This window comes from Echiichthys vipera (genome assembly GCF_963691815.1).
Source record: "Echiichthys vipera genome assembly, chromosome: 14".
Lineage (NCBI taxonomy): Eukaryota > Metazoa > Chordata > Actinopteri > Perciformes > Trachinidae > Echiichthys > Echiichthys vipera.
The window spans coordinates 3,446,316-3,473,992 of NC_139839.1; the positions used below are offsets into that span (position 1 = coordinate 3,446,316).

Here is a 27,677-nt window from a genome sequence, read left to right on the forward strand (position 1 = left end):
TCTGCAATCTGTGGTGGTGAATCGTTCTGTGTGTGTGTGCAGAATTTTACAGAAAGAGAGAGAGAGCAGTGAACTCCAGCGTATAAAAGTTTTTATTGGCAGCACCGCGCGGCCTCCTGGGCTGCCCAGGCTGCCGTCAGTGAGGAGTTCTTATCTACGCCTCGTCTATAATTGATTTCACCCTGTGAGATGCTGAACGCTGGGTAAATATGTGGAGTTTTGGTTCTCGGGGACGGCACAACACACCAGGAATGTGAGGGGGTTGGTTTTTTTCTTAGCGCTTACGAAAAGGCAATGTCAGGCGGTATGTACCACCAGTTTGTGGTGAAGCAAAATATCATTTTTAAGGGTGTAGAGATGAAATAAAGGGATGAAACAGCCACCGGTTCAATAACCAGAAAGACTTGACTTGTTGTGGGAATTTTGTATATTTGTAATTCATAATCATGGTTTTGTCCGGTCAGACGCAGTTCAGTGTCTCCTCTGTTGAACCTGATCATGTGACCGGTGCAGAGCGTGTTTGTGCTAAATGGTAAATAACGGCCTCATGAGGGTGTAATGGCAGATCTGTGCTTCTGTACATCCTGTTTCTACAGAGAACTCAGGACTGTTTTTATGGCCTATGTGGACCCTGTTTTAGAGACCTTGGCCTGTGTGGACCCTGTGTTAGAGACCTTGGCCTATGTGGACCCTGTTTTAGAGACCTTGGCCTGTGTGGACCCTGTTTTAGAGACCTTGGCCTGTGTGGACCCTGTTTTAGAGACCTTGGCCTATGTGAACCCTGTTTTAGAGATCTTGGCCTATGTGGACCCTGTTTTAGAGACCTTGACCTATGTGGACCCTGTTTTAGAGACCTTGTGATGAGAGAAGTTCAGAGGGGGGTTGTAATGTCTAATGACACCCAACCAAGGCTTAGCTTGTTCTGTCTGTGACCTTGTGACCCTGTCTGTGACCTTGTGACCCTGTCTGTCTGGATGGGGGGGTCTCCTCCTCTAAAAGGCTGAGCACCAGGGGGCTCGGGGTCATTCCTGCTAAACTCTGAGCTTTGTGAGGAAGCAGGGGTGAACGTAAGAACAATTTCACCAGAGTCAAATGCAGATTTTTATATATTAGTAAGCGGAATAAGGAATAATAACGCTTTTCTGATGTTGGAATACAAAGATTTCTCGTCTGACAAACAATAAAGTTTCCACATTCACCGAAAACAGCCAGAAATCCCCGTTTATTAAGCCCACTGCCATCGTTGGATCCGTTCCTGTCTTTACGGGTCTTTATTTAACAAAAAGGGCAAAAACAAAACAAATATGACGTCTCTTCTCCCACAATTATCAGGCTCAGTGGAGGGGCCTGGCTCCGCGCCCGGCACTCAGCAGGAATCACTGGCAGCAAAACGACACTCGAGTGCGTCTGTGATAAGGCAACAGTGCTGCTTCAGATCCCGTCCACACAACAGGACCAGGGTTTTCTTTAGCCCACCCTCAGACCGGGTCAGGTTTCACAGCCCCTTCAGAGTCAGGTACTCTACAGGAAAGGAGGCCCGGACAGAAGAGACAGTGAACGCAGCACGAGAGGGTCTTTATCTCATTTCCATACGTCACAGAGACGCTGACACCTACTGCCGTAAGATATCACGCCACAACGTGTCATCATCATCATCATCATCATCATCAGCGACGAGTTCCTTTCACAGCTTACGGACAACGTATACGCCACAAATGGATTCAATGTTGTGAGACGGCGAACTGTGATGGTTTAGACGACAACAGGTGACGGTTAAGTTTAGATGATGGTTAAGTTTAGACAACAGAAGGTGATGGTTACGTTTAGACGACAAAAGGAGATGGTTAAGTTTAGACAACAGAAGGTGATGGTTACGTTTAGACGACAAAAGCTGATGGTTAAGTTAAGACAACAAAAGGAGATGGTTAACTTTAGACGACAAAAGACGAGGGTTAACTTTAGACGACAACAGGGGGCGGTTAAGTTTAGCCGACTAAAGGAGACGGTTAAGTTTAGACGACAGAAGGTGACAGTCAAGTTTAGACAACAAAAGGTTACGGTTAAGTTGAGACAACAACAGGCAATGGTTAAGTTTACAAGAAAAAAGGTGACAGTTATTTTTAGACGACAAAAGGTGAGCCTTAAGTTTAGACGACAAAAGGTGACGGTTAAGTTTAGACGACAAAAGGTGAAGGTTAAGTTTAGATGATTAAAGGTGACGGTTAAGTTTAGATGACAAAAGGTGAAGGTTAAGTTTACATGACAAAAGTGACGGTTACGTTTGACGACAAAAGGTGATGGTTAAGTTTAGACGACAAAAGGTGACGGTTACGTTTGACGACAAAAGGTGAAGGTTAAGTTTAGATGACAAAAGGTGACTGTTAAGTTTAGACGACTAAAGGTGACGGTTAAGTTCCACCACTAACTTTGCAGCTCCGACCGCTGCCCCCACCGTCCTCCATCTTGTTCCTTATTGTCTCTTATTGTCTCTCTAGTTTCCTGCGTGGACCAAACACGGAAGACATGCGGCAGTAAACCGTAGAGCAGTGATTTCCAACCGGCGTGCTCATGAAAGGTTGAAAATCACTTGCGTAGAGCCTTTGAACACAAACACTTTGAACCGCCTATCAACAGAAACCAGCTCAAGTCTCCGCAAATTACAACTTTGCCCGTAACTCCTCGTCTGTTGATTTTCATTTTCCACTATTTACATTTTCCTCCGTCTCTTCCCTGATTCCCGCCGCGCTTCTCCGCACAACAAAGTTATTGAGACGGCACCGTGAGAGCTGATTGGAGAGGTTAACGTGCCATCTTCATTTCCCTCTATTGTTGCCTCCAGCAAACACCTGAGCTGCGGTGTAAGTGGAGCCACAGTGTGTGTGGGGGGGTCGGACGGGAATGAGCAGACAGCTGCGTCACGCCGCTGATTGCGAGAGCGCGGCGTGAATACTCGGTTGATCATAATTACCCAGGGTTGGAGAAAAATGACCACCGCGGAAAGCAGATGGGCAACATGCATCAGCGTGTCCGCACACCTCCCATCTTACACACACACGCGTTCCCTTGAATGAGGCTTTAAATGCTGTGAAATGAAGTTGAGCTCTCTTTTGTGGTGGAAATGATGAGCGTCCTCGATATCTTTCAGAGGAAGCGAGGGCTGCGGGAGGGTTCTGGCGCGCGTGTGTCGGTGTTCGGTTTGGATATGGAGCTGATCACCAATTCAACAACCGTCCTTTTTAAAGAGAACGGCGAAGCAAACGAGACCTTTGACTGCGGAAACAACACAGAGGAAATCATCATAAAGCTTATCCTCTGATGTCACGTTTTAATCATCAAGCCGACGTAAAGCTGCGTAGTGTCTTAGGGCGCACTCACACTGTCCTTCTGTCCCGGGCCAAAACCGTTTTTTCAGCTAAAGCCTAGTAAGTTTAAGCAGTGTGAGTGCAACCGCTCCGCGCATAACTGCGGACAGCGGGCCGTGGACGTGAAAGAGGTGGGCTTTAGCAGAGCTGTTTGCACATGTACGAGCACGAGCGTGCGCACATGTACGAGCACGAGCCCTACGGCAGTAGCAGTATGTGCGCCTGTTGGGACATAGAAAATAGAAGTAGGGACCATGCGCGGACATTTAACAACAACAACAATGGCGGTGAAAGGTTCACGTTGGTGTGATGCGGAGGTGGAGTGTTTACTGCATTTGGGTCCAATCCTCTGTGTATTCCCCGTCACCCCACGCGACAAGTGTAAGGTAGCTAACAAACATATTTTCCGTTTTTGACGACTAAAAGTTAAAGTGAGGATCCAAGAAATCAGCTGACACGTTTCAGGATGCGTTTTCTTACGGGCGACTGTGGCTCAGTGGCGGAGTGGGTTGTCCTCCATTCAAAAGATTGGCAGTTTGATCCCAGTCTCCCTCGGTCCACATGTCGAAGTGTCCTTGGGCAAGACACTGAACCCCGAATTTCTCCCCGTGCTGCGCATGGGTGTGTAAATGTGGTGTGAATGGTTAGATTAGATGGTCTGTAGATGTCACACTGCCATCAGTGTGAATGTGACAAACACTGTGAAAGCGCCTTGAGTCGTCAGAAGACTAGAAAGGCACTTTTTAAGCACAAGTCCATTTTCCATTCTTTGGTGTGTGGGAGAGCCGTCCGTCCGTTGCGTATCTGGATCTCTGGATCTGAATTTGCCAAAACAAGACCTGACCAACTTAACGAAAAATGAGGTCCGTCCACTGCAACGAACCAGGCTCACGAAACGGCAATCAAACAGCCGAACTAGGCGTGGCCGATCAAATATACACCACAATTCTGTTACTTTATTGCGCTGCTTCCATCAAGACGCAGAGTTAATGTGACCGATCCTGGGTTCCAGTGGCTGTTGGCCAGACAGTTTGTGCACACGAGACATGAGCTATATGTTGATGCGAAAGGCAGCGGCCTGTGAGTCGGGGGGCTCAGTGGTGGAGGTGGACTGTGCGGTGGACTTGAACAGCGCTTTGAGGATGGTCTGGGGATCCACCTCTGGAGTCGGCAATTGATAACACTGTGGTCACTTTAGCTCCTTATTCTGATCCAGTTTTTATGCAGTGAGGCACTGTTGCACTTTGTTTCTTGTTGAATTGATGTCAATTGATGTTAATTGGTCATTGTCCCATGTCGCCCATGTTGTTGGCTGCACCGCAAATTCCCCTCCTGGGACATTAAAGATCTCTTGACGTGACTTGACATATTTCTTATTTAAAAGGCTTTTCAGAAACATAGATCTGTGTGCCCGTTACCTGTGACATGAGAACATTTGTGACCACGTTGGAAACAGTCGAGCTGAAACCGAGCGACGCCCACCGACCGAAGTCTCGACGCGTCTTTCCGTTAGCTTGACGCAGCTGCAGGATCCCCACCTGTGACCGTCGAGCCCTGCTGTAACCTTTCATGACTGTATCTCGAAACTATCTCTTCTCTTGCACTGTTTCTATTTTAAGGCCTCTGCAGTTTTACTTCAACAACAAATGATCTGTGAACATGTAGAGCTTTGGTTTCAAAGTCCCCTGTGGATAAGACCCATTAGGTTCATGTACTGCCCACCTGTCACATGTTTGAGGGTTATGATACATGTACATGAACCTATAGTTAATGTATATATGAGGCCGGAGAACATTATGTGTATTTTCTAAGCTGCATGCTCCACACAGGTGCTCTCAGCCTCTTTGTCAGCCGGGGGCATATGTCTTCATTACCATATCTGACTGGCCTGCTAACAGGCAGGTGGGGGAGGCATTAATCACCAGGGGCAGCAGATAACAGGATGGATGAGGCGGGCATTGATCTCATCCAGAGGGCGCTGACACGCGGTCCTGTTAAAGAAGGGGTTAATGCTTCAGGGGCCACCTGGGATCAGTGGAGGTGCTCAGGTCAAGGCAACACGAGGCGGTCGCGGAGTGATGGAAGTAGGCAATACGGAGCGCCAGCAGATGGGTCCCATTCATCACCAATGAATGTCAACGTTTACCATCGAAGGGCTCCAGAAGGGGAGGGGAGGGGTGGTTGTGTCACGGCGTCACGCTCAGATATGTTAGTTTCAATGTCAGTTATGCCATTGATAACGTGTCATTGACTGTGTGGAAAAACCCAGCAGGCAGGCTGATTTATGACTCTTAGCTCTTATCGCCAGGGAACTGAACGAAACGAGCATTTAAACAGATATTGGGAGGCAACTTGCTTGCCATTGCATTACTCCTGCATGTTTTTTTTTGTCTCTCCGGGTTAAGGAGCCAAACATAGACGCTGTTTTAAAGCAGTTTTCTTCAGGTGCAGGTCTATATTTGCGTCTGCGCCTGTTGTTGGTTGTTTCCTGACATCAAACAAAGGTGTTTGTGCTGAAGAGGGTGGACGGGCACCGTTATTGATATTCCATATTTGCACTCTTTCCTGCTGTGTCCTTGATATCAGACAGGATTGTCAACAAGTTTCCATCCAATCCGTCTGACATTGTCTGCACTGATGATTTCGCTAATTAATATTTGAATAGGTGTAAAATAATGAAAACGTGTGGCTCTTCTAGACTTTTCAAAAATGTTATCGGACCAAATCTGTCAGATTCTGAAAGTAGAATGAGTCAAAGGTACTCAGTATACTGTCATAGAGGAGGAAGGAAACCAGGAAATATTCACTTTTAAAGCACAATTAAGTGTAAAATCATCCCAGGGTCTTTTTCGGCAAATTCGGACGTCAAATAAGCCATCAAGACAATTTTGTGTATGAACGATTGATAGAGAAATCCAGGAGAGTCGCTAACAGCCAAATGCAGCTAACAGTGATTAGCTCGAGGCAGCACGGTGAAGGCATTCAAAGGTCTTTTTTAACCACTAATCCTGCTGAAAATAACAGCAAACCTCTGCAGCAGCATGACAAGAGTCCCTACACACACAACAAAGCACCAATGGGCTCCTTCCTTTGGGATTGACTTTGGTAATCCACTTGAATGGACTTTACTATGAGAGGAGCTGGTACAGGGGCCAGTAGGTAAGTCTTTAAAACACTCTTTTAATAAACTCTGGCTTCACTAACTACGCTGTTGCTGCTTTGTTTTGTGTGTAGGGACTCTTCTCGTGCTGCTGCAGAGGTTTGCTGTTATTTTCAGCAGGATTAGTGGTTAAAAAAGACCTTTGAATGCCTTCACCGTACTGCCCCGAGCTAATCAGTGTTAGCCACGTCCGGCTGTTAGCGACCCTACCGGATTTCTCTGTTAATCGTTCATACGTGGAAAAATTTGGCTTATTTGATGAACGAATTTGCCGAACAAGACCCTGGGATGATTTTACGCCAACACTTCACTTTAAGAAGCTGGAATCCGATCATTTTGATTTGCTCTCGTCACTTTTTTGAAAGTATTTGCTTCCGATGAGTCGACGTGTCTTGGTGATTTAGAGTGGGACCAACACAATAATACAGCTGAAGCATTAAATGTATTCCCAGGAACAGTAGGAATCAAATCACAATGGTAATGAGAGGAGGTTAGCTAAGGGTCGGTGATGGCTTCTATCAGGGTTCTCTGAGTGGGGGTGTTAGTCGGGTAACACTAAGTATGTTTGGGTATAGGGGCTGTTTGGGATTTGAGCGTATCTCAGCAGCTTACCTTCTTGTATCGGGGGACGGGGAGCTGTTTGTTTTTTCCCCAGCACACATAAAGCGTCAACACACAGAGACGGTGAGAGCATGCAACAGAGTAAGGTAGAGGAGAAAAAAGAAAGACAACATTGATCACGTGAAAGGAAAGCTGAAGCAATTCAATTAACACACACAGAAAAATAAGTCCAAGCAGTTTGAACTAGTTTGGTTTACAGAGCGCAGAGACTGACTATTGCCTTACTGTTTATACCACTCACTCCATGTTTCATTTTACTTTAAATGAATTGATTGACGCGTGAAGTAATTGAAAGTAAAACCTGAGTTACAAAAACGTTGCATTGCTGACTTCAAGGCAGACGAGGTTCACTCCAGCAGGTGTTTCTGCCCACAGACTTTCACACACGCAGAAAAATGTATAAGTATAAGCCTCAACACCTCCACTGGTCGACTGCAGTAGCACTTACCACCACGTTCACCGGCTCTGACAGCAAAAACAATTATCCTGAAATGATCAAAATGGATGCCGTCCCCTTTGAAGTTAGGATTTGCTTTCTTTCTGAGAGTGAGAGGAGAAGTGACCTGCTTAGCTTAGCATAGCATAGCTTAGCATAAAGGTCATGTTCGTCTAACGTTACTTACATGTTTAAAGGTGGTAGGTCATGTTCGGCTAACGTTACTTACACGTTTAAGGTGGTAGGTCATGTTCGTCTAACGTTACTTACATGTTTAAGGTGGTAGGTCGTGTTCGTCTAACGTTAATAACATGTTTAAGGTGGTAGGTCATGTTCGTCTAACGTAACTTACATGTTTAAGGTGGTAGGTCATGTTCGTCTAACGTTACTTACATGTTTAAGGTGGTAGGTCATGTTCGGCTAACGTTACTTACACGTTTAAGGTGGTAGGTCATGTTTGTCTAACTTTACTTACATGTTTAAGGTGGTAGGTCATGTTGGTCTAACGTAACTTACATGTTTAAGGTGGTAGGTCATGTTCGTCTAACGTAACTTACATGTTTAAGGTGGTAGGTCATGTTCGTCTAACGTAACTTACATGTTTAAGGTGGTAGGTCATGTTCGTCTAACGTTACTTACATGTTTACGGTGGTAGGTCATGTTCGTCTAACGTTACTTACATGTTTAAGGTGGTAGGTCATGTTCTTCTAACGTTACTTAGATGTTTTAAGGTGGTAGGACATGTTCGTCTAACGTTACTTACATGTTTAAGGTGGTAGGTCATGTTCCTCTAACGTTAATAACATGTTTAAGGTGGTAGGTCATGTTCGTCTAACTTTACTTACATGTTTAAGGTGGTATGTGACCTTCTTGGGGTCATCCTTGTTCTTTTCCGGCTATTAATTATGTATAATATTATATTATAACTTTCTACGCGATGTACAGCCAAGGGAGCTGTGTTGTTCCAACAACTTCCTGCATTCGGCCCTTCAAATTAAAAGTCCTCCAGCCTTCAGTCACACAGATTTTCATTTAATTTTGACAAGAAATGGCTCCGCATGTTTTTTTTTCATGTGACCAGTGGACCAATTCAATTTTCTTAGGGGCAGCCGTAGAAATCTCATAAAAATCCTTCTCTTTCATGCAGAAAAAGATACTTACTTAAAATGATAATCACCGTTTCATATTCACATTCTCTGTGGAAGTACTCATGAACAAAAACAACTGTTAAATATATAAAATAAAAATATATTTGCATGCAAATGAATGGCACGAAAGGAAAGCCCCTGGTGTGTGAAGACCAGCATCAGAACAAACTCTGAAGATATAAATCACTATTGATTGTTACTGCGGCCGTGACGTAGCAGCATCCGCTTCATCCTTTGTGAACAGCCTTGTGCGAGGCGGGATTGTCCGCTGGACGTTTTATCAATACTCAGTGACAAGTTGAACAATAAAGTATACCTCAGAGTTTTTTCCCCGTTCTTCCATTTACTGTAATGAAGGGATTACAAATGAAGACAAGTCGTTTCATAAAGCCTTTTATATGTAAAAAGCAGCGACACGAAAACAGATACAAACACGGATAATGGAAACAAAAGAGCACAAAGATCTCTAAGAAACAGCCAGAGAGTGTGTGTGTGTGTGTGTGTTGCTCTTGTGTACACACACACACAGACACACACAGACACACACACAGAGGAGTGTGGGTGTACTGGGCAATGAAAGGGCAGTCTGCGGTAGAAGGAGGAGAATAAAAGGCTGTGCTCAGGTAGGGTTGCGGTGTAGGCGGTGCTGAATAAGCACGCCAATTGAATAGTTAGACAGCGTCTGATTCACTGATAAGAGCCAGGGACGTGTTTGTGTACGAAGGGAGGTGCTGCTGCGTTCAGAGAAACATCTTCACACGGCTGTTGTACTCTAATGTGCGTGGGATGACAGAGAGGGTATGATTACGCTTAGAGAGGATGTACACCAGGGATATACAGCGAGGCATGAGGTCAACGTGAAGCCCCGAGAAGCTCCAGCAGGTGAACACAACTTTGATAGAAGTTGCACTTTTCACACAACAAACACTGGAATAATCGCCTTTATCAGGTATAAATAAATGTATTCTTAAGGGGAGACACGACAGGTCATAAGTAAAATAATGAAAATAGATTTAAAACCATCAAACTCCCCCGGTTGATTACTTAAAAATAAGACAAATCCCTTTTTTTATATGCAAATGAGCCATTATCTTATGAAATACGCGCTCATTTTCATACATTCCCAGAGCAGAAATGTGCCAGGTTCAAAATTCTTCTTGTAAGAATCAAAGGTTTTTACAAATCAGCCTTTGAATGTTCTCATGTGTCCAGGTCGTCGTTATCCTCAAAGCAATTTCAGTCCAAAGCAACTGGACTTGGTTATTTGTCTAGGAAGACGTTTCACCTCTCATCCAAGAGGCTTCATCAGTTCATGTACACATCTGACCAGGCTGGGACTGGACCAGGACCAGGACCAGGACCAGGCTGGGACTGGTCCAACTAACTGGTGTAGAGATCCAGGTATTTAACCTCTCAAAAGGCCGATGATGTCACTGAAACCCTTTGTGCTCCAAGTGCCAACGACCGTCGTTAGAGTGACAGTCTTTGGTGGAAGTAGGTCTGGACTTGGTTAGTGCTCTATTGAGTCTGAACCTCAGTCGTTGGAGTCACAGGAGGCCATTTGTGAACAGTTGCTCTTTGAGGTTGGATGTTGAATGAAGGGATGAAAGGGCAGCATTGTAAACTGGAGATCAGTGGAGTCTCAGACCTCCTCCTCTCGTTAACGATGGTTTCTCTACTTTTACATAGATGCTTCTTTTCCTCCTCTTTCAAACCATCTGTCCTCTCTGTCCAGGATGTGGACATTGTTGTCATCAAAGGAGTGGGCTTTCTCCTTGAGGTGTGAGTGGGCAGCAGAGTCCAGGCCTGAGGAGTTAGCTCTCCTGTGTTGGGCCATGTGTTTATGCAGTGGTTCAGAGAAACAAAACAACCACTGCATAGACGCATGGCCCAACACAGGAGAGCTAATTCTAAGACGGTCGTTGGCACTTGGAGCACAAAGGGTCCCAGTGACATCATCGGCCTTGTGAGAGGTTAAATACCTGGATCTCACACCAGTTAGTTGGACCAGTCCCAGCCTGGTCCTGGTCCAGTCCCAGCCTGGTCCTGGTCCTGGTCAGATGTGTACATGAACTGATGAAGCCTCTTGGATGAGAGGTGAAACGTCTTCCTAGACAAATAACGAAGTCCAGTTGCTTTGGACTGAAACTGCTTTGAGGGTTTTACAAATATCTCTTTTTATCACTCCATAAATCAGAAAATACTGGCAACAGCCTTTTAAAAAATCCATTTTGGCCAAGTTTTTATGAATCAATTGTTGTATAAATCAGGCTGTGAATGATATATGAACAAAGCCCTCAGTAAGAACCTTCAGAATGTAGAAAGGAATGAAACTGGAGCGTGTGGCGTCTTTAAGTGCTGCTGAAGTGGAGATTTCTCGCTCTGAGTGAGAAAAACTCATCGTGAGAAAACGACCTTTAAAAATATTGTTAAATTCACAAATTCTGAGACACGACCGGAGAGAGGAGGTGTAAAAACACAACTTAAAGATATCACCGTGAAACCTCCCCAGTTAAATACTGATATTAAGATGCATATATTTTGTAGGAGAGCGTGCGTGTTTAAACCCACCATAAAAACAAGGATCAGAGGAGTTTGACTGACAGTTAGCGTTAGCTGTTAGCGTTAGCCGTTCCAGCTAAGTGCAGATGAAAGTGATGTTAGCATCAAGGAGAAGCGTAGCCATGTGGGCGTGTGTTTGAATGGTGTCTCTCTCCTTTCTCTCAGTCCATGGAGTGAATGCTCGGCCTATATCAGGGGTGGGCAATTCTGGTCCTGGAGAGCCACTGTCCTGCATGTTTTAGGTTTCTCCCTGCTCCAACACACCTGAGTCTAACAATAATCAAACTGTGACGAGCTTCAGCTGCTTGATAACGAGCAAATCATGAGAATCAGGTGTGTTAGGGTAGGGAGGAACAGTGGCTCTCCAGGGACCAGGATTGCCCACCCCTGGCCTATAGTGACTCTGGTTGTTGCCCGTCTCCGCTCACTCAGCTGCTGGGACAAAGAACGCCCCCTTCACTGAGGCTCCGAAGCAGCTGCAGGATTTCACCCAGTGCCAGCCTACAGTAGCTGCACCCAACAACAGACAACCCTGGCAACTAGCAACGCCCAATGCTATTGGCTGCTACCATGGAAACACAACGGTACAGGATTATGGAAACGTGAAACTTTCACTCTGTACCCCTCAAAACGCCCCGTGGGTGTATTATTATTATTTTTAAATATAGCTTTTATTAAAGATTCTACATATTTAACCTTGAAACATGATTGGCTCCAAAAGTTTGGCTGTTCCAGACGATAGACGAGCCACAGGCAGAGCTCAGATCAGCTGCCACCAACTAAGATAGAAAATTGGACGAGTCAGGTGTGAGTGAAACCACTTAGGAGCGGAGCTGTGGATGTCAACAAAGTGCTTCCAGTCCGGGAGATTGAAGGCCGACACAGAGCACTTGACAGCCTTCGACAGGTTGCTTCTTCTTCCCGGTGAAGCTGGAGAGGGACCGTTGAGTGAGCGAGCCTCAACATTTGGCAGGTGTAGGACTATAAATGGGGGCCTGTACATTTTCTTCCCCCTGAACTTCTGAAGCCAAGTAAGCGGAAAAACAAAGGCAGAGGGGCGAGGGACGCATCTTTCCGTACAGACGGGCCTCCTGCAGAGAGCGGTACTTTGGATAATTTCATGGTCGTGTGGCGATCGTGGCGAGGCAGAACAAGCTGTGAGGATGTGGAGCTCTTTATTCAGCCGAGGGTAGAGGAGCCAAAGACAGCGTCAGGGTGTTACTTTGTGGAATAAGTTGTGAATGCAGGGTAATTTAACGTCGTTAATGTAAAGAGCTGATGTTGGTTTGTAGCAGCAGGTGAGGCCGTCCTTCAGACAGAACTAATGGACTAGAAGCGTCACATCGTTCGTGCTTTTATTGTCAGAGTGCCTGTGTGGACTCTCGTAATGTCATTCAAAGAACTCGTAGTGGTTTTATGATTTATGCTTCTGTCACGTCCATTTGCATCCACCACACTCTCTGTGTAGTAATGCATAGCTTTGTGAGATGCTGTTATGTTTTATTCCTTTTTTTAAAAGGATCTTGTAGCTTTTATAACATTTTAACACATGAAAACCAATCACAATGACTTTCTGTCCTGTTTTGTTTCCATGGTAGCAGCCGATAGCGTTGGGCGTTGCTGGTTGCCAGGGTTGTCTGTTGTTGGGTGCAGCTACTGTCGGCTGGCACTGGGTGAAATGGAGTTAGCCAATCCTGCAGCTGCTTCGGAGCCTCAGTGAAGGGGGCGTTCTTTGTCCCAGCAGCTGAGTGAGCGGAGACGGGCAACAACCAGAGTCACTATAGGCCGAGCATTCACTCCATGGACTGAGAGAAAGGAAAGGAACGCGATTCAAACGCACGCCCACGTGGCTACGCTTCTCCTTGATGCTAACATCACTTTCATCTGCACTTAGCTGCAACGGCTAACACTAACGGCTAATGCTTACGGCGAACGCTAACTGCCAGTCAAACTCCTCTAATCCTTGTTTTTATGCTGTGGTTTTCTGGAGGGGACGGGTTCATTCGAAATAAACGATCTAAACTAAACTAAAACTATGTCACTTGGTGTTGTCCCATGGGGTGATAAAAGGCCCTACGGGATAAAAAACATTAGCATCAAAGGACGAGAAGTTCTTCTACTGTAGGAAGAAATCCAGATTTAACAGCAGTCTTTTTACCTCGCTGGAGCAGCCTTCATTAAAAACCTGAAACGTAATTATAAAATACTTACTGACTCCCAAACTGTTAAATGTCAAGATGAAGAACGGAATTTAATTAACTGTTAACAAGAGTCTACGGGCTATTTGCATCTCATCCTTACTGCATGGATCATAGTCGCTCATTTCCACCTACAAATGAACTCGTAAGTATGTGCAGTTGGTAAGAAACCCACGGACCTCTTACTTTAATGCGTATACACCAACCAAAGTGCTCCATTACACTCTCTGGAGTATTAACAGGCTTTCCATAAGAACTTTACTAAAGGATATTAGGGATTGCACGAACAGAACCATCTGTTTTTCTCAACAGCAGTGACTGAATTATTTAGCGGATATTATTTATTTAGCGGATCAATGAAGGGCTGTAACTCAGGGCCTTATTCAGGGGCAGCAGCTTTAGCAGGGGACCCCAAACTTCCCTTTCCCGGGCCACATTAACCAGCTCTAACTGGGGGATCCTGAGGCGTTCCCAGGCCAGTGTGGAGATCTAATCTCTCCACCTGGTCCTGGGTCTTCCCCGAGGCCTCCTCCCAGCTGGACGTGCCTGGAACACCTCCCTAGGGAGGCGCCCAGGGTTCATCCTTACCAGATGATCCTGAACCACCTCAACTGGCTCCTTTCAACACAAAGGAGCAGCGGCTCTACTCCGAGTTCCTCACGGATGCAAGTGCAGCCTTTGCAGATGTATTTCTTACACCTGCAGCACACAGTCTGTGTTTTACAGTCCTTCTTTTGAGGGCAGAACTCACATCTCTTCCTCTTACTTGCCCAAGTGGCTGTGGGAGCTGGATCTGATCAGTGGCTGATCAGGAGCTCCTGCACTCTGAATAGCTTTGACTACTGCTGCTGAGGCTTCTGTGCGGGGGACATGCTTCCTTCTTTCAATGAGTGGAATTACAAGTGCCTTTCCCAGCTGCTCCAGGAACACCCTCCTCTTGTTCTTCTTACGAGACATCCAGGTCGGGTTGATCTCTCTCCAAATCACAAAGGCATTGTAGGAGGAAACATCACTGATGTTGTGGAAGATGACCACCTGAATCAGAGTTGTCTTGCTGGACCTCTGAAAAAATCCGCTCTAGAGCCTCTTCAGCGTTGTAACGCACACTCACGGCTTCAGCACAGACAGAGTTCGGGGCCCTGTCGTCTGCAGCACCTTTATAACCTCTGCAGTCTGCGATAACACCTGTGTGTTGTTTACGTCTGCTACTGTCTCGTTCACGTCTGCTACTCATTGATCTGAGACTGATCAAAGGCACAGCAGTCCGTGAGACGACCCCATGATCTGTCTTGTTACGTCTGCGACTGATTAAAACAACTCAAACATTGTAACATTCAGTGGTTTGTAAATAACTCTGTGACCTTGATTTCAACTCTTTGTGCCTCACGGGTCTTTTTGACCCCAGGACGACCTTTGTACCTTTTTTTGTACAGCTTACATGGAAATGTGAACAAAAGCAACATTTCACTTTTTCTGCTGTTGGTGCCAATCGAGGAAAAGTCATAAAATTTCAGGTTAGAAAAATATCGTTTAGGGCATTTTTTTTGGTTTTTAACACAGTGGCGGCTCATTTTGACCCGAGGACAACAGGAGGGTTAAACCTTTATACAATCAGGTTTTTAAACTGCATGGAAACACACTGACTGTCCCCCTCACCAGTTCAACAGGCACCAATTTAAGTGTTTAACCTTCTCCCATTCGTCATCGAACCAGGATCTATAAGATTTAATCAGAGAAATGCTTCACTGAGGGATTCCCAGTCCCATCTGCTACTGAGGCTACTGCAGCTTTGACAGCAAAAGCAACAAATAGAAAAAGGAATCTATGAATAAAAACAAGGGATTTTGCAAATAGGATGAAGTATTTGAGAGAGGAAAGGCATCTTCTCTGGCTGGCTGGGCAGCAGCCCGAGTCCGGGAGCCGAGCAGAGCGCTGTAGAAATTATCCACCATAAATCAAGATGGCCTGATGCCCGCTCGGCTGTCCAACACTCCTGCCAAGACTGGCTCCTCTGATGCCACTTTCCCCCGTACCAGCTATTCAGGCAGACGGATAGGAAGAGTTATAGCCGCTGACAGCAGCCGTTGGTGTCAGAACCACCACTTCATCACAACAAGCACAGGGGAGCGAATGGACGAGGACGACACCCTGGAACTCATATTTTGTTGTGCATTGGATCAAAATTGTCTTTTTTATTAAACATTGGATATGGTTCGGTTATTGCGGTCTGGATATTGGGTTTTATGTATTAATTGGATAGTTTATCAGTGCTAATCTTGTTGTCCGTAGTAAGCAGTGATGAATCAGCTCCAACATTAATCTACTGTGATCTACTGCCCCGTGATTTACAGGGCAGGTTATTCTGGGCTGTGCGGAGCTTACAAACATAAATAAATACAAATAGCACGTTCACTGTAATAGCTCACATTAAAACAACATAAAAAACTGTACTTGCATGGCAATTTATCACAGAAAAACGTTGAATATTAGCATTAATAATAGCATAATTTAGCGTTTTACTTAGATGCTCCTCCATAATCAGTGTGTTACCTACAGGAGTACTTGTGTGGACGGGAGCAGCAGCCACATGTATTTTAATCCTACCTACAAACGTAAAGATCTGACAGGAACTGAAACGTTATCTATGCTCTCTTCAAAGCCACCTGACGCAAACACTCCCTTTACCTTTTACCATTTCACCTAACCCTTTAAATCCCCAAGAGTTTCAAAAGAGAAACTCAAGCAGCTGAGACAACTGTGAATAAAGAGTACTGCATGTTGTACTAATGGAAGATATCATGCTTTGAATTTATCAGAAAAGGAGTTAAACACGGCGAGAGTAAACAGCAGCACGGGCAGATTAACACCTAAATAAGGAGCAGATGCTTTTCTCACTACAGTGCGTTAAATACACCTTAAAAACAGAGGAAATACAATACAAGTGCCAGCTCTGATAATACCGTTTCTCCCCTTCATTAAGGAAGCTCAAGTCTCTATTTAGTGTCATAGTTCTTCTCCTTTTTGCTCCGCTTTAGGGCGCACTCACACTGTCCTTCCGCATCGGGTCAAAACAGGTTTTTCAGCTAAAGCCTAGTTCGTTTGACCAGTGTGAGTGCAACCGCTCCGCGCATAGCTGCGGCAAGCTGGCCGTCCACTGCCCGTTTGGGAGAGGTGGGCTTTTGTAAAGCGCGTTTGCACATGTACGAGCACGAGCGTGCGCACGTGTACGAGCACGAGGCCTACGGCGGTTCTGAGGTCATTTCCTGTGCGCCTGTTGGGACGTAGAAAAAAGAAGGAGGGACCATGCGCGGACATTTAAAACAATGGCGGTGAAAGGTTCACGTTGGTGTGATGCGGAGGTGGAGTGTTTACTGCAGATTTGGTCGATGAAAAGATTCAAAAACAGTCGACAAGACGCACAAAAACTCCGAGGTCTATGGAAAGATTTGGAAACAAAGCCATGCATCGCCATGACGTCCATCAATGCCTGTGACGCGTGATGACGTATAGACAGCAAGAAGTATTCGCCGAGGCCCAGGTAGTGTGAGTACAAACGGGCCTGGAGGGGGGGACAAGGACCCTAAAGCACGGGGCACGGGACGGACGCACAGTGGGAGTGCGCCCTTAGTCTCCGCCAAGTCTAGTAACACGAGATGTTTGACTTTATTCAACAGCGAGTCGCGTTAGATTCAAACCTACTGATTAGCTCTGCTTTAGACCAAGAAACACGTCATTCTTGGTGTCTGAGATGAAAACAGATGTAAATATCTCACTCACAGAGAGAAGTGAAGGATGTGTTAAGCAGCTATTCCACTGCCTTTTCGAGAACACATGTAGGTCGACACGAGAGCACGCTGCTGCAAAAATATTCCTGTCACAGTCGTTTTGTCGAATACGGAAACATATTGAAAAACTGTCACTCGGTTTACGCTGTTAAGTCTTTTATCGCCTTGTTACAAAGTGACAGATGTGTGTGCACAGTCAATAAAGAGCAAGAGTCGGTACGGCCGCAACCTGTGAGATTGGTTCGGCTCAATCTAAAGCGACCGCCATGAATATGTGATGCAATCCGCTTGTTTCATGTTAGCATAAAAGGGGCCTGACGCTGACTTTGATAAAAGCTGAGAAGTGCAAATGAATCGCCCGTCTTGGATCGAATAAAGTCTTCTCAGTGTGAAGTGTCGCAGATTCACTTGAATTGCAAATTGTCTGCATCTGCGTTCACTAGGATCCCACACAGAATGTCTCTTTCAAATTCACGTGAGCGTTCGAATCCAAGCGTGAGACCCTCTGATGTAAGTGTAGATCAGGGCTGGAAAAATATGAGCATCACATTAATGGATATTGTAAAACACTACAGCGACATAGGAGTGCATAGGCCTGTGGATGTTCTCATGTGTCCAGGTCGTTGTTATCCTCAAAGCAATTTCAGTCCAAAGCAACTGGACCTGGTTATTTGTCCAGGAAGACGTTTCACCTCTCATCCAAGAGGCTTCATCAGTTCATGTACGCATCTGACCAGGCTGGGACGGGACCAGGACCAGGCTGGGACTGGACCAGGACCAGGACCAGACTGGGACTGGACCAGGACCAGGACCAGGCTGGGACTGGTCCAACTAACTGGTGTGTGATCCAGGTATTTAACCTCTCACAAGGCCGATGATGTCACTGGAACGAATAACTAGTCCAGTTGCTTTTGACTGAAACTGCTTTGGGGATAGGAGTGCATAAATTGTCTTTATTTGATCAATGTAAATAGTAGTCATAGGCCTCAAAGTGGGGCAACTGTGGCTCAGTGCCAGAGTGGGTCGTCCTCCATTCGAGAGATCGGTTGGTTTGATCCCCACCTCCCCTGGTCCACATGTTGAAGTGTCCTTGGGCAAGACACTGAACCCTGAATTGCTCCTCGTGCTGCGCATGGGTGTGTAAATGTGGTGTGAATGGTCAGATTAGATGGTCTGTAGATGTCCACTGCCATCAGTGTGAATGTCTGTGTGAACGGGTGAATGTGACAAACACTGTGAAAGCGCCTTGAGTAGTCAGAAGACTAGAAAGGCGCTTTTATAAGTACAAGTCCATTTACCTAAGGGCAACAAGCTTGTCGAAAAACATCCTTATTAAATGAACAAACCTGTGAACCAGAGGTTTTCACTCAATTATTGGACCAAAGGACAAGTTTGATGCTCTGCTCCTTTACTTGAGTATTTTATTTTCATGCTACTTTATTCTCCTACTTCTCTACAAATCAGTGTAAATATTCTACTTTTTACGCCACTGCATTTATCTGATTACTTCAGTAACTACTTACTTTACCAGGCTGACAAGCACATATGAAACATTACTTTATTCATCTTAAACTGGACTGACACAAACGAACGTTAAGGTAAATGCAGAGTATGTTTAACAGTCCAGTGGGAAAGTGGTGTTGAAGTGAGCGTGACTTTTCTTAAAACGCCTTTTGTAGTTTATTTGGTTGCAGAGTAAACTCAGGCTTCATGGTGACCGTAGTGATCTCTGTCCGTTCTCTGGTGAATTGCCGTTTTATTTGTGTCACAGTAGAAAGAGACATTGTAAGAACAACGACAGAGCGGAGCTTGGCGAGCTGTTGCCAAGAGGATTCCGAAAACCACAAAGAAGAGCGCAGCAGAAGCGTTGTGGCCGCACGCCTACAGGAAGCGCGTGGTGCAAGTCTCCCAGTGCGCCGGTATTTGACGCACTGAGGCAGTTGCGGTCATGAATTACTTTTTCGCATAGGCTTCTACTCAAAGGGCCAGGAAATATTCCCTTGTGGTACGGATCCGCATGTTGAAGAGCCCGGGTGTAGAGGCTGCAAATTAACATTACAGTTACCGTAATCGTGGAGGCTCACCTTGGCTTTGTTAATGGTGCAGTGCAGTGCATTGTTCTCCTGGTCATACTGCAAACTGAAGTCCAGGGTCCCCAATGTGGCTGCAGAGACAGAGAAGGAGAACAGACAGAGAGAGAGAGGGAGAGAGAGAGAAAAGGAAATTAATGGCACACCCACAAGCTCGCTGGGGAGAGAAGAAACCCAAACACGTCTGCCTGCTTTTTATCATTTGAAAGAAAAGTCCTGATGGGAAATCTCATGGCGTAATAATCGGCATGGAAACCATCGCACAAGAAAGTGACAGACATGTAACTGAAGTGGTAAAAGTCTCTGCATTTCTCTACAACCCTTCATCTGATCGTCTTCACACTTGACGGGTGTATTGCCGAGGTCCCCAGGATGCACAGTGTTGAGTGGGAGCTCTCGAGATCTACGGGACATATTTATTAGCAGTGCATTGTGCAAACACTGTTTAGTGCACGGAGACGGGATCACTATTAAGTGTTAACACCACTGAATGGCACGCTGCAACGACTTACTTAAAATCATGGATTTGTATTCTTTGCAAGTGGGAAAAGTGCAAGTGTTAAGTGTCCGAGATGGAAACAAATTAACGGACATAATTCAATAGTTACGTTTTCAATAGGCTTTTAGATTGTGTCATTAGCCCGTCTTAGCCTTTTACACAGCATTAAACAAACTGATGAGATAAAATGGCTAAAAAATTAGCATTCATAGGGCAGAGTCAGATTGGTGATTATGAGACAAGACAGAAAGAAGCAGAGAGAGAGAGAGATAAAAGTATATCGATCGAGATTTCCTTAAGATTATAGACTGAACCTGTTGGACATCAGTTTGTATTAAACACAATACAGAGTCACTCTGAGCGTCGTTTTTGTGCTTCCGTGCACAAGAACAGGATAAAACATCTGAGGACGAGGGAGGGTGATTCGCATGAAGACACAAACGACACTGGAGAGATGACGAGATTTGCCGAAACTGTCAGAAAAATTCAAGGTACAGCGAAAGTCTCTGGCTACATGTCCGCGGTGTAATCCACATCGTGTCCTGCCTCCTGCACGCTCTACCCAGGCGCCAACCATCGTGAGCACAAAGGGTTCCAGTGACATCATCGGCCTTGTGAGAGGTTAAATACCTGGATCTCCACACCAGTTAGTTGGTCCAGTCCCAGCCTGGTCCTGGTCCTGGTCCAGTCCCAGCCTGGTCAGGTGTGTACATGAACTGATGAAGCCTCTTGGATGAGAGGTGAAACGTCTTCTAACCCAGGGGTGGGCAATCCCGGTCCTGGAGAGCCACCGTCCTGCATGTTTTAGGTTTCTCCCTACCCTAACACACCTGAGTCTAACAATAATCAAACTGTGACGAGCATCAGCTGCTTGATAAGGAGCAGAGCATTAGACTCAGGTGTGTTAGAGCAGAGAGGAACCTAAAACATGCAGGACAGTGGCTCTACAGGACCGGGATTGTCACCCCTGTCCTAGACAAATAACCAAGTCCAGTTGCTTTTCACTGCAATTTCTTTGGGATAACTTTGGAGTTTGCTTTCCGAGTAGTACAGCCTACGCAGTAACTTAAATTGTATCAAGCATTGATCGAGCATGTGTGTATGATAATGCAAGCTGTTGCCCCATGTATCTTCAGATATCTCCTCACCTAGTTCCCTTTCCCATACTTGTCTGATAGCATCTGTGGAAGGAGATATCAGCTTCTGTAGTTTATCATATACACACGTAATTCTCTTTTTGTTGCTTGTGTGACACTTTAAGTAATACTGTGTTGTATTAGAGTCCTTTGGAAAGAGGTTTATTTGCCTCCTTTTACGGCTGCAGTGTGCATCTCATCATTGTTTGACTCTCGGGCTGAAAGCGAGACCTTACTTCACCCCGGCTTGTAATCAACTCAGAGGCCACTGCATTATACTGAAGAACCAAAGTCCTGAAGGGAATTCATGGTATGATCTCATCCTTTGTCCTTTCAAAATGCCAAGTGACAAGGGACTCTAAGTTGCTGGTTTGATGAAATGTTGTCAGGATGAAACAAGCATAAAAAAGACGTGTGTGGGCTTCAAGAGGCATCGCAGACTCTAAGGCATTGTGCTGTTGGTACCAAATAACGCCCACTTTAATATTTACATGAGCAGTGAAAACATTAGTTTTATGGATTTGTAATTTCCACTTATGGGTGCTGTAATTACCACCTCCTCCATGCTTTACCTCCGCTTAAGAACTAGGAATAGATTTTGATGATGATAGATCCTGTAGTGGCTTTTCTTTTTTAAATTTCAGTCGTTTTTGTCCAACACTTTAGTCCAGAAATATCTCAGCAACTGTTCGATTGGACGACTGACTCTGCTGTTCTTCTTGGGAGGACAGTCGTCAATGTAGTCATCAAAACATGTGTTGTGGGAATTTTGGATCTTTGTAATTCATAATCATAGTTTTGTCAGGTCAGACGCAGTTCAGTGTCTCCTCTGTCTCACCTTCTTCATGGATAACGCAAATAATGAACTCATGATGATATATTGGCATATTTGTGCATCTGCACCCTGTGTTAGAGACCTTGGCCTGTGTGGACCCTGTGTTAGAGACCTTGGCCTGTGTGGACCCTGTGTTAGAGACCTTGGCCTATGTGGACCCTGTGTTAGAGACCTTGGCCTGTGTGGACCCTGTGTTAGAGACCTTGGCCTGTGTGGACCCTGTTTTAGAGAGCTTGGCCTATGTGGACCCTGTGTTAGAGACCTTGGCCTGTGTGGACCCTGTTTTAGAGACCTTGGCCTGTGTGGACCCTGTTTTAGAGAGCTTGGCCTATGTGGACCCTGTTTTAGAGACCTTGGCCTATGTGGACCCTGTTTTAGAGACCTTGGCCTGTGTGGACCCTGTTTTAGAGACCTGAGCCTGTGTGGACCCTGTTTTAGAGACCTTGGCCTGTGTGGACCCTGTGTTAGAGACCTTGGCCTATGTGGACCCTGTTTTAGAGACCTTGGCCTGTGTAGACCCTGTGTTAGAGACCTTGACCTCCGTGGACCCTGTGTTAGAGACCTTGGCCTGTGTGGACCCTGTTTTAGAGACCTTGGCCTGTGTGGACCCTGTTTTAGAGACCTTGGCCTTCGTGGACCCTGTTTTAGAGACCTTGGCCTGTGTGGACCCTGTGTTAGAGACCTTGGCCTATGTGGACCCTGTTTTAGAGACCTTGGCCTGTGTGGACCCTGTTTTAGAGACCTTGGCCTGTGTGGACCCTGTTTTAGAGACCTTGGCCTATGTGGACCCTGTTTTAGAGACCTTGGCCTATGTGGACCCTGTTTTAGAGACCTTGGCCTGTGTGGACCCTGTGTTAGAGACCGTGGCCTATGTGGACCCTGTGTTAGAGACCTTGACCTCCGTGGACCCTGTGTTAGAGACCTTGGCCTGTGTGGACCCTGTTTTAGAGACCTTGGCCTGTGTGGACCCTGTTTTAGAGACCTTGGCCTTCGTGGACCCTGTTTTAGAGACCTTGGCCTGTGTGGACCCTGTGTTAGAGACCTTGGCCTATGTGGACCCTGTTTTAGAGACCTTGGCCTGTGTGGACCCTGTTTTAGAGACCTTGGCCTGTGTGGACCCTGTTTTAGAGACCTTGGCCTGTGTGGACCCTGTTTTAGAGACCTTGGCCTATGTGGACCCTATTTTAGAGACCTTGGCCTGTGTGGACCCTGTGTTAGAGACCTTGGCCTGTGTGGACCCTGTTTTAGAGACCTTGGCCTGTGTGGACCCTGTTTTAGAGACCTTGGCCTGTGTGGACCCTGTGTTAGAGACCTTGGCCTATGTGGACCCTGTTTTAGAGACCTTGGCCTGTGTGGACCCTGTTTTAGAGACCTTGGCCTGTGTGGACCCTGTTTTAGAGACCTTGGCCTGTGTGGACCCTGTTTTAGAGACCTTGGCCTATGTGGACCCTGTTTTAGAGACCTTGGCCTGTGTGGACCCTGTTTTAGAGACCTTGGCCTGTGTGGACCCTGTTTTAGAGACCTTGGCCTATGTGGACCCTGTGTTAGAGACCTTGGCCTGTGTGGACCCTGTTTTAGAGACCTTGGCCTGTGTGGACCCTGTGTTAGAGACCTTGGCCTATGTGGACCCTGTGTTAGAGACCTTGGCCTGTGTGGACCCTGTGTTAGAGACCTTGTGATGAGAGAGGTTCAGAGGGGGGTTGTAATGTCTAAGGCAGGTTTTTGTTTGGTCTAAAGACGTCACCCAACCAAGGCTATTCGCGTCCTGTCCCTTCCCCCAAAAGACTGCGAGATTTGGCTCATCGTCATTCCTGCTAGACTCTGACTTTGTGAGGACGTAGGGGTGAACGTATTTTTCTCTGCAGAGGAAAAAAATGCTTTGTCAAAATAAACCGCGGAGAAAAAGCTGATCCTGTTTGTTGATCTTCATTGAAGAAATCCATTTCCACAACACATGTACACTTGCACTAAAGGTAAAAACGTGTGTGAAGAAAGCTCAGCTGTGTAGCAGGTGTTTGGACGCGTCGGGGGGAGCAGCAGCGTAGAAGAGGTGAGCAAAGGGACAGACAGGAGGCTCAAAGCCGGGAAAGGGCAAAGCTTTGGTGTCTCACTTGAGGAGAGTTAGACAGCTGCGGCGTAAGAATTTATTTCTTTGAAAGGTGTCAAAGCTTTGGTCCCTGAGTTACACTTTTAAGGATTGAATCTTTCTTTTTGATGTAACAGCCTTATGGCAGCAGAGGGACTTAGTGAATATAGTGCATGTAGAGTGAAATAAATAAAACTACTTAATTTCACTTTAATGAACACAAAAACTTCCAGACGTCCAGTAGATTTAACCACCTGGGGCCTAAAACGAGGCTCTCCATCATCAGTTATTACCCCGGATATAGTATTGGCATCAAGAATTGGTTCAAACGTTAAAATCCACGAGCTCGGGTATGAGTAGTCCAAAGTCTTCTTAGCAACAACAAATCAATGGTCCACTCGAGTGAACTGAGCTCATCCAACTCACCTCCTCCACCCTGAACACACACTAATGCCGCGTTCAGACCAGGAGCGATAGACGCGGTGAAAATCACAAGAAAAACGAGAAATGCGCTGCTTGATCATATTTGGGTCATATTGAGGTTCATGATATTTATTGAATCATATCGTGATGAAATCATATCGTGTTACGGCGTGATGACGTATAGGCAGCAAGAAGCATTCTCCGAGGCCCAGGTAGTGTGAGTACAAACAGGCCTGGAGGGGGGGACAAGGACCCTAAAGCACGGGGTACGGGATGGACGCACAGTGGGAGGGCGCCCTTAATGCCCAACCTTGCAGCAGAAATAAACATGTTTACAGCCTGCTACAAAAATGCTTTTGGTCTCCATAGCTAATTTCAAAATTCATGACAACTGAACAAGCCCGGGGCGCGGTGCGGAAGGACAGTGTGAGTGCGCCCTGAGTGACTTAAAATGTGTTTGAATTTGGCCAATCCAGTCTCTACTTTGGTGTCAGAGTCATTCCCACATGTGAGGGCATCAGTTTAGGGCGCAGTAAGCTGCACATTAATATGCTGAATTCATGTTCATTCATGTTGAAATACGGCAAAACCTGAGGTGAAACTCCAGAGAGTATTCTGCAGAGATGAATCAGGTGACGTTTCTCAGGGAATGAAAGATGACGGGCGCTGAGAGAGTGTTAAAATGTTACAGCTTCGACATTTATTGTACAAAATGAATTGTTCCTCCTGCGTGTTGAAACATCAGAGGGAGGTTTACTGTAGCTTTAACTTGCACACAGTATGTGACTTAAATTAGGTTACAAACGTACTCATTTGAGCTCAAACCATGATCTTTTTCCTTAAATTAAAGGTTGAATAAGGAGAATGAGCAGAACACCTCCATCTAGTGTCTCAAGATCGTAGTCGCAACAACAAAATATAAGTCCAGCAGTCGGGTTGCCAGGTCGGTCAGACCCGGCCAAGTAGCTCCAGGAGACCGGAGCCTGTTTGAACCCGTCCCCTCCAGAAAATCACACCATAAAAACAAGGATTAGAGGAGTTTGACTGACAGTTAGCATTAGCCGTTAGCCGTTCCAGCTAAGTGCAGATGAAAGTGATGTTAGCATCAAGGAGCAGCGTAGCCATGTGGGCGTACATTTGAATGGCGTTCCTCTCCTTTCTCTCAGTCCATGGAGTGAATGCTCGGCCTATAGTGACTCTGGTTGTTGCCCGTCTCCACTCACTCAGCTGCTGGGACGAAGAACGCCCCCTTCACTGAGGCTCCGAAGCAGCTGCAGGATCGGCTAACTCCATTTCACTCAGTGCCAGCCTGCAGTAGCTGCACCCAACAACAGGCAACCAGCAACGCCCAACGCTATTGGCTGCTGCCATGGAAACAGAACAGGACAGAAAGTCATTGTCAAATATTAATTTAGACTAAATGTATTTTTAAAAGCGATACTTTCATTCTGTACCCCTCAAAATGCCCCGTGGGTGTAGCTTTTAATAGAGATTCGACATAATTACCAAGTAGTTTGGTCGCCTGGACCCGACCATGCAGGTTGTCGTCATTCAACGAAAAGTAAAGCACTGTAATTCATGTAATCTGCATATTTATTACTGCAGAAATTACGTCCGGGGGAAAGAAGGGAATCAGGTGACGTGTAAGAAAATCCTCACAGGGCGAAGGGTCAGGGTGATGGATGGGTCTCAACACAAGAGACTTGTCCGTTTCCAGGAGGTTAAAAGGAGTGTTTTGGCGCCTAAACGTACTGTTCGTCGCTTTCTAGCATTAAACAAGAACCTCATAAGATTTGCAAATTGCTGTGGAGACGTTTGCGTAAGATATTGTACGAACCTGTTGAAAGGAGTGTGTTTAACCAAGTAGTTTTGTTGCAATTCCCAATGCAATGTGCACCTGCGACTGTGAATATACGCTTCCCTCGACACATCACTGAGGACGCAGTTTTGTTGTGTGGGGAAAATAGTTTTCTCTGCGACTCTGAGGGTCGGTCGGCAAATCTCACGGCACATAAAGTCAATTCTTGGCTCAGGAGAAGAAAAAACAACAAACCATAAAAAGGCAGAAACGAGTCACACAAGGCCGCACACGAGTTTGTGAATCAATACTAATAATTTTATTTATATCCACCACCGTCGATAGTTAGCAGGGGAAAAAGGGTGCTTAATTTACACATTCACACATCGGTGCTGTGACAGCGCAGCCGAGCAACTTGTTGTACATGTCAGAGAGCTTTTTATAGAAATGAGCCGCTGTAATAGTGTTAAAAGAGCCGATGAAGGAGGCACAGCCGACAGCGACAGGAGCTTTTTCTGAGTGATGACTGCTGTCAAAGTGGCCGATGCAACGCTCACTTAAGAGAAACACACCGGCTCCATTACTTCCCTCCAGGCGAACCTGTAGAGACGATTCCCCGCTGAGTGAGGCTGACCGGCCACTCACCTCCCAGCTGAGGGCCGAGTTCATGACGAGCGGCGATGGCGATTTGTTCCTCGACAACACGCTCGTTTCATTCAGAGATCTTAAATGATCCAATGCAACTTTTTTTCAAATCTCTGGGGCGACACGGTGCTGTAGTGGTCAGCACTGTCGCCTCACAGCGAGAAGGTTCCAGGTTCGCGTCCCGGCTGTGGCCCTTCTGTGTGGAGTGTGCATGTTCTCCCCGTGTCTACGTGGGTTTTCTGCGGGTTCTCCGGTTTCCTCCCACAATTAATTGATTACTCTAAAATTGCCCGTAGTTGGGAATGTTTGTCTGTCTCTGTTCGTCTCTATGTGTCCTGTGATCCAGGGTGGACCCCACCTTACGCCCCATGTCAGCTAGGATCCAGCCCCCACGCCCCCGACAGGGACAAGCGGTTGAATATGAATGAATGATTCAATAAAAATCATGAACAACAACATCAACACACTGGGCAGCAAAGTAAACGTCTTCTTCGCCTCATTCCACGTACAAACCGGAAGTGATAGACGCAATAGAAGCAGTCAATCTACATATGTGATTTCAAGGCAGGCAGCGCTTAACACGTGTTACTCGGGACACGATTGATGCAAACATCGATTGATATGCGCGTCCATCATGTCCAACGTGTCAACAATGGAGGAGAAGGTAATACTAACGGTTGGGGGGCACCAGGAGATGCACGACCCGAGCTGAGAGACAGGAAACAGTGGGTGGAAAATGTTTATATAGGCCGGTTCGCATCGTCATGGCGTGGATGACTCAAGTGGCACGTTTGGCGCTATGGTCCAAATATGACCCGAATATGTGGCATCCTGTCCAGAGTGGATCCCGCCTCACGCCCTACGTCAGCTGGGATCAGCCCCCGCGACCATGA

General features: G+C 46.1%; 1 protein-coding gene across 1 annotated transcript in view; it reads right to left on the bottom strand.

The window, feature by feature from the left end:
* doc2b (double C2-like domains, beta) overlaps nucleotides 1–27,677 on the bottom strand; it is a gene marked incomplete at both ends in the record, with an annotated part of 143,949 nt that overhangs the window by 53,298 nt on the left and 62,974 nt on the right. The window contains 2 exons of the mRNA XM_083927169.1: nucleotides 7,135–7,158; nucleotides 19,357–19,436. Of these exons, the coding sequence (XP_083783295.1) occupies nucleotides 7,135–7,158; nucleotides 19,357–19,436 (104 nt within the window). The remainder of the gene's footprint in view (nucleotides 1–7,134; nucleotides 7,159–19,356; nucleotides 19,437–27,677) is intronic.